Source organism: Podarcis muralis, chromosome 15 (genome assembly GCF_964188315.1).
Source record: "Podarcis muralis chromosome 15, rPodMur119.hap1.1, whole genome shotgun sequence".
Taxonomy (NCBI): domain Eukaryota; kingdom Metazoa; phylum Chordata; class Lepidosauria; order Squamata; family Lacertidae; genus Podarcis; species Podarcis muralis.
The window spans coordinates 11,580,508-11,588,364 of NC_135669.1; the positions used below are offsets into that span (position 1 = coordinate 11,580,508).

At 44.5% G+C, this 7,857-nt stretch overlaps 1 protein-coding gene across 8 annotated transcripts in view; it reads left to right on the top strand.

The window, feature by feature from the left end:
* The window catches only part of FEZ1 (fasciculation and elongation protein zeta 1), a 53,429-nt gene extending 46,527 nt beyond the window's left edge, over positions 1 to 6,902 (top strand). For all 8 annotated transcript variants that reach the window (XM_077919332.1, XM_077919330.1, XM_077919331.1 and 5 more), the window contains 4 exons: positions 390 to 470; positions 3,092 to 3,167; positions 6,047 to 6,112; positions 6,737 to 6,902. In XM_077919332.1, the coding sequence (XP_077775458.1) occupies positions 390 to 470; positions 3,092 to 3,167; positions 6,047 to 6,112; positions 6,737 to 6,753 (240 nt within the window). In that variant the 3' untranslated portion in view covers positions 6,754 to 6,902. The remainder of the gene's footprint in view (positions 1 to 389; positions 471 to 3,091; positions 3,168 to 6,046; positions 6,113 to 6,736) is intronic.
* Positions 6,903 to 7,857: the final 955 nt, after the last annotated feature.

Consider the following 7,857-nt stretch of genomic DNA (forward strand, 5'->3'; position numbering starts at 1 on the left):
CATTGGTTTAGAGCCAGTATGGTGTAGTGGTTAAGAGCGGTAGACTCCTAATCTGGGGAACCGGGTTCGCGTCTCCGTTCCTCCACATGCAGCTGCTGGGTGACCTTGGGCCAGTCACAGTTCTCTGAATTCTCTCAGCCCCACTCACCTCACAGAGTGTTTGTTGTGGGGGAGGAAGGGAAAGGAGAATGTTAGCCGCTTTGAGACTCCTTAAAGGGAGTGAAAGGCGGGATATCAAATCCAAACTCTTCTTCTTCTTCTTCTTCTTTTATAAACTTACTTTGAGGATTTTTATAATCAAATTTTATGAAATAGAAGTAAGGGAAATAAATCCTGCCGTAGAAACTTATGGGCAAATCCTAATGTGGTCTGTTTTCTCCTCTGTGTAGCGATTCAGCATGGAAGGTATCTCAAACATTCTGCAGACTAGTATCCGGCAGACATTTGGGAACTCGGCAAATGATAAACAGGTGAGTCCCTCTTCTGAGGAAACGAGACTATTTATTTATATCCGAAAGCATTTCTCAATTGCTTTATATTTTTAAAAAATACATCTAAAAAGAGAATGGAATGGCTGGAATCCCAAGCAGCAGCCCACACATTGCAACACTTAGTGCATTATCAAGCATGTTATCCCAAAAAAGCATCTTAAAAAGCAGAGACATCACCTTGCCAACAAAGGTCCGTATAGTTAAAGCTATGGTTTCCCCAGTAGTGATGTATGGAAGTGAGAGCTGGACCATAAAGAAGGCTGATCGCCGAAGAATTGATGCTTTTGAATTATGGTGCTGGAGGAGACTCTTGAGAGTCCCATGGACTGCAAGAAAATCAAACCTCTCCATTCTTAAGGAAATCAGCCCTGAGTGCTCACTGGAAGGACAGATCCTGAAGCTGAGGCTCCAATACTTTGACCACCTCATGAGAAGAGAAGAATCCCTGGAAAAAACCCTGACGTTGGGAAAGATGGAGGGCAGAAGGAGAAGGGGACGACAGAGGACGAGATGGTTGGATAGTGTTCTCGAAGCTACCAGCATGAGTTTGACCAAACTGTGGGAGGCAGTGGAAGACAGAAGTGCCTGGCGTGCAATGGTCCAGGGGGTCACGAAGAGTCGGACACGACTAAACGACTAAACAACAACAACAATCCTGAAAAATGTGTGGTGGTTTATGGGGGTGCAGGTAGCGCTGTGGGTAAAAACCACAGTGCCTAGGACTTGCCGATCGTATAGTCGGCGGTTCGAATCCCTGCGGCGGGGTGAGCTCCCGTCTTTCGGTCCCAGCTCCTGCCCACCTAGCAGTTTGAAAGCACCCTTAAGTGCAAGTAGATAAATAGGTACCGCTTTATAGCGGGAAGGTAAACGGCGTTCCGTGTGCTGCGCTGGCTCGCCAGAGCAGCGATGTCACACTGGCCACGTGACCCGGAAGTGTCTGCGGACGGCGCCGGCTCCCGGCCTCTAGAGTGAGATGAGCACTCAACCCTAGAGTCTGTCAAGACTGGCCCGTATGGGCAGGGGTACCTTTACCTTTACCTAAGAATATTTGCTGTGGAGCATTGGCAGAGAGGAAAGTCATGCTTTATCCTTCCCATGCCAGATAATTGAAGTGTAATGCCATGCATTGTTTTAAAGAAGCCTTAACGTTTTTAAGGTGAGAGTTTGCTTACTAAAGATGCCCTGCTGTGCCATTTGTGCTTTTCATCAGTTTGCAACGTGTTTATTTTGAGAACCGGCAGCATTTCTCTCTGGCCTATGAATTCGTTGATGCTTGAAGCGTCAATCAATTAAAATGGCTATCATGACTCAGCCAAAGCTTTAGAAGACTAAAATGTGTGCCATGGTTACCTTTTGGCTGTTGAAAGCCCTGCTGCTGATGGGCTGGCCTGATCCTTCCTGGACTCAGTGGCGCCACTGGGGCAGGATTTGGGGGCAGATGTCGAGGGCACCTGAGCAGAATGTGGAGGGAGGGTCCTCAGACACACAAAGTCTGGATTACAACATTGTGAAGGAAATCGCAGAGCGGGACCCCTTGTACGTTTCCGAGCACAATTCAAAGTGTTGGTGCTGACCTTTAAAGCCCTAAACAGCCTCGGCCCAGTATACCTGAAGGAGCGTCTCCGCCCCCATCGTTCAGCCCAAACACTGAGGTCCAGCTCTGAGGGCCTTCTGGCGGTTCCCCCACTGTGAGAAGTGAAGCTACAGGGAACCAGGCAGAGGGCCTTCTCAATGGTGGCACCTGCCCTGTGGAACACCCTCCCATCAGATGTCAAGGGAATAAACAACTATCTGACTTTTAGAAGACATCTGAAGACAGCCCTGTTTAGGGAAGTTTTCAATGTCTGATGTTTTATTGCTTTTTTATTATTATCATTAATTCTGTGGGGAGCTGCCCAGAGTAGCTGGGGAAACCCAGTCAGATGGGTGGGGTATAAATAAATAAATAAATAAATAAATAATAATAATAATAATAATTATTATTATTATTATTATTATTATTATTAGCACCATTATGTCCCAAGTGCACCACTGCCTGGACTCCACAAATGCTAGCAACCTTGTGTTTGAAATCTTAGTTGAGGCATTCCAGCTTGGGACCTGGACAACCTGAAAGGCCATCTCACCTCTTATATAGCCAATCCATCGCTCTGCTCTTCAAGTGAGCATCTGCTGCCGATACCATCTTATCAGGAGGGTCCTTGCACATCATACAGGAATTGGGCCTTTAGTGTTGCAGCACCCAGCCTTTTGGATCCCCTCCCATTAAATATTAGACAGGTGCCACCTCCAAAGACTTTTCTCTTCCAACAAACTTTTGAAGCAGAGCTCTTTCCCAACTCACACCTGTATGAGAGATGCTTTAAGATATGTCTTAAAGAATACATTGTTATTCTTTGTCGCCTGCTGTTTGCCATTCTGTGTTCCTTTGGATGGAAGGAGGGGATATAAATGTAAAAAATTAAATATATGAAGAGCCCTGCTGATCCAGCAATCTGTGGTCAACTAAGGCCAGAAAGATGTTTGTTTCTGGTAGATGCCTCTGATTTCTGTCCCTCTTGGAAAGAGGATTACTAACTGCCAGTGTCATTCCTTTCTAGTATTTGAACACCGTTATTCCCTACGAGAAGAAAGGGTATCCTCCTTCAGTTGAAGACTTACAAATGCTCACAAACAGTAAGTTCCTACTCTGTCATGTTGGGTGCATCTAAACACAACTTTAAGGTCACACGGGTCCTCTTTGGGCCAAAAGTAACCACTGAGCCTCTTGGGCTTGCTGATTGGAAGGTCTACGGTTCGAATCCCTGCGACGGGGTGAGCTCCTGTCACTCTGTTCCAGTTCCTGCCAACCCAGCAGTTCGAAAGCATACCAGTGTGAGTAGATAAATAGGTACTGCTGCGGTGGGAAGGTAAATGGCATTTCCGTGCCCTCTGGCTTTCGTCACGGTGTCCCGTTGTGCCAGAAGCAGTTTAGTCCTGCTGGCCACATGACCCAGAATGCTGTCTGTGGACAAACGCCAGCTCCCTCGGCCCATCCTCATGAGCTGGTGGGGCAACCGGGCTTTGTTGAGCTGCTTAGTCTCACCGCCTGACAGCTGTTGTGCGGGGTAGCGCAGCAGCAGGTGCTGCTTCCCAGCGCGTCAGCTGAGCAAGCTCTGCTGTCCTTCCAGCTCACCTGGAGACCCTGCCCAGAGCCCCAAGATGGCATAGTTCATCAATTTTGTCTGCCACTCGTCTTTGGTCAGAGTTGTACCATGTTTCCATTTCTGCACTAACAGAGTCTGCGCAGCTGTAGGTCGTTTACATAAATAGTTTCATCTGGTCTTTTGGGATCTCTGGTCCTATAATACGTAAAAGAAAAGCTTCTGGTTTCCATCAGTGCTTCCGATCACGTGGTCTGCCCACCTAAGACCCTTCTCCTCTAGTGTAAGGAGGGCAGCAGGGCTGAGTGACAGGGATACTACGGAGAAGGCATGGCTTAAGTGAGTGTGGTCCCACTTTTACCCTTATGCAATTCTAATCATGCTGTGTTTGTGTGTGAAAATACCTGTGTAGGGGCTTAAGAGACAGGCATATAAATTGTGCCTGAAGCCATCCGGTTTGAATCTAGGTGCTCAATTTTCTCAGGTTAGTTTTCTGTCAAGACAGTTGTTCATTTGCTTTTTGAAAATTCTACACGTTCTTGCCAATTCATTTTTCTCTGTGTTTGTATTATCAAATCGTTTGCACATCTCTCTCTTTCTGGGCTGCTACTTACCACCCAAGCTTCTGTCCACCCCACCCCCGAGAAAAATAGCATGTTCTAGAATGCTTTGCAAGCTTCAAAAGCTATTTCATAAACATCCGAATTCTTCGGCTAGTGGATTTAGCCTCTAACTCTGACTGAACAATTTGTGGAACAAAAATGGAAAGGTTGAGATGTTGTGACAGGCCCTTGTGCATTCTGGGAGAATCATTCGTCTCCTTTTGAGTCTCCATGGCAACTGTGTTTTGAACTGACTGGAACAAACACAGCCTTAGTTCTCTTGAAAAGAGCAAAGTCCTATGAATGGCAGTTTTGTGCACAGAGAGAGTTTTGTGCAAGTGACAATTTGTATCTTGAGGCGAAGCCTTGGCAGAGAGGTTACCAGGGATAAATCTGTGGTCTCTCCCCCCCCCCCCCCAATTAACTGGTGTGCAAAGCAGCATTGGACTGTGATGCAAACATAGGATTTATTTAGATGAGATCAGTTACTGGTCTGGAAGAAATGTCCCTGAATAACATGGAAAGACCAACCAACCTCTCCAAACACAAGCTCTTAAATTGTTGGTATCTAAGTTGCTACCAACAGAGCATGAGATGCTATGACTGACATCTGACATGCATGTTTTACTTTACCTTCATTCTGGATAGGGATTGGCGATTCTGCCTATTTCCAGTGCGTGTTGCTTTTCGCATGTTTTTACCCATCGTTTTATTCCTTTTCCTTTCCACATTAATCTGCAAATTTTAAACAAGAACAACAAATATTAAAACACATATTCACCTGTGTATTTCAATGTGTATTTTCTCTCAAAATACATATTGAAATAGACGTTTCCTCTCAAAATAGCCGTTCAATCATGTTTTAACAGGTCTGAACTTTCAAGAACTGTGTTACAGCTAGGGATGAGCAAATCAGTCAGCTGCAGTTTCTCTCAGATTTTTAAAAATTATTTCTCCAATCTTATTTGGTTCTCATTTCCACATCTGTTTGTGAATTCCTTTTAAAATCTGCATGGAAATTTACCAGCATTTTAGTGCAAAGTTCTCCAAACATATCCATTTTTGTATGCAATTATGCCTAATGTGGACAGTTTTGCAAAGGAGTTTCTGCTAATATAATGCATTTTTGTATATTATTTTCACTATTTTATAAATGTATATTTTTAAATGCACATTTTGTCTGCATATATGCATTTTTTGTACACATTGCTTGGCTGAAAACTGCATCGAAATATTCAGAGAAGTGCACATTTACAATAATGACTGTGTTTTCAGTTCACGTATTGTTTTGGAAACTTCAAATTAGGTAGATTCACCTTTGAATGCAAACTGCATTGAATTTCTCCCCCCCCCCCCATCCCTCATCACAACATTTGGAGAAGTTCAAAATCTATAACACAGCTAACTTATGACCTGCACATTAGTCCAAGAGGTGAGCGTAAGAAGAGTCTTGCTGGAGCAAGAAAAGTTACATGAGAATTGGTAGAAACTGTATTTCTCAAAATTCTCTAATTTTGGGCTGATTTCCTACCCACTGGTGTTGCTCTTAAACACTCATTCACATGTCTTAGTAAGGAGTGAACTCTCAAGAAGGACTGAATTTAACTGCTATGCTAAGTAAGCCATTAATAGGATTGTCAGTTTCCCGCGTTGTACAGGGCATCTGTCCCTTCATTAGCTATGATCAATATATGACTGTGTACACAGCATAAAACACATTTAAAGCACATGACTCTCCAGGTTGATACGGAAGTGAGCTGCCCTTCAGCATGACCTACTAATTATTATTTTCAACAATTTCTTCCCGCAGTTCTTTTTGCAATGAAGGAGGACAACGAAAAGGTCCCGACGTTGCTAACTGACTACATTTTAAAAGGTAAGCGTCAGCAGCAGCATCTTATACTGAGACAGAGGTCATTGGTCCATTCGAAACAAAATTGCCTGACTGGTAGCAGCTCTCAAAAGTGTCTCAGGCCCAGAAAGATCTTTCTCTCCATCTGTTCCTTGCTGTTTTAAACTGGAAAGACCAGGAACTGAACCAGGGACATTTTGTGAGCTATGGCTCCCTCCTTAACAATCAAGGACAGAATAACCTGCTTATACCAGCTCAGACCATTGATCTATATGGTCTAGTATGGTCTACTCCAGGCATCCCTAAACTCGGCCCTGCAGATGTTTTGGGACTACCACTCCCATCATCCCTAGCTAACAGGACCAGTGGTCAGGGATGATGGGAATTGTAGTCCCAAAACATCTGGAGGGCCGAGTCTGGGGATGCCTAGTCTACTCTGACTCCAACAACTGTCTGCATTCTGAGGTCAAGATCTCTCCCAGGCTTGCAACCTGAATTCTTTTAACTGGGGACACTGGAGTTGCAAGACCAGTCATTCCAACCCAATAAGTTTCTGAGAGATGCTATTCACATTCACAAAAATTGCACTCATCATCTCGAAATTCCCTGTTCTGCATTGACTTGGTTCTTTTCTTCTTCTTCTTCCAGTTCTCTGTCCTACCTAAGCGCCATGCTCTGAGCATTGTGATGCCAACACAAGACAACAAGGCCAGTGTGTCATTCCACCACAGGGACTGCATGACGTAATGTAAACTTTTGAATTGTGTATTTAAAGATGTATAGCATTAACCTGGATTAAACAGGAGCAAGAGTCTTTCCTTTGCTGTCAATTTCTAGTCATAGTAAACATTTGAATGCATGAGTGAAGGCAAAGGCTGCTCATTTCTCTCTCTCGACCCCCTCCATCTCAGAGGAGGCCAAGCGTTCTCATTCGCCCTGTATCCTCGGCCCATCTTCCCTCCCCAAGCAGCTATGAGACTAATTTGAATACTGAAATAAACTTTCATTTAATTAAAAAAAAAAAGTTGTCACACTTCTTGGAGAGATGGTTTGTCACTTAAAAACCAGAAAATGCACAGCGTTTATAAATATTTTCACAATAATAGCAAACATTATTAATGTGTTATCATTTAGCATTTTTTATTTTAGCCGGTGATGTCAAAAGCACATTATAAATGTCTCGGTTGTCAGCTTGGCCACAGTGACAGCCCCTCCTTCCTGTATACTTATCATGCGCTTACATGGAACTTGTTAGGATATTATTAGGGCATGTTGCTTGTAAGAGGCGGGGGCAGGAGATGCCGTGAATTAAGAAGTCATTGAAATCTCATTATTGGGGGGTGGTTGGAGCTGGGAAGGAAGCGAGTGGTGAGTCTTCAATCAGTTTTTGCATCTGAAGCAAAAGCAGGACAGATGGAAGATGCCAAGTACCACTGGAGTCTTTTATCCCATCCTTAGAGTGATCAGAAAAAAAAAGAGCACTGCCCGTCACCCCATCGATCTTCCTAAATTGGGCCCTCCCTTAAAGAGGGCATGTATTGTGGTGAGACCTGGAAAACCGACAGCCTGTGTTGTGGGTGGGTATAACTGGTCAGCCACAACACCCGATTGGTAGGTCCCTCGTAGCTGGGTGCAATCTGGCCAATGGGACGCAGTCCAAGCGGTTTGAGGCACCTATTTATACCCATGCACGTGACCCAGAGCTTCCTCTTTTGGTGTGTGCATTCGGAACACCCGCCCACCTCTCCCTACTTTTAGAGCTTTGCGCT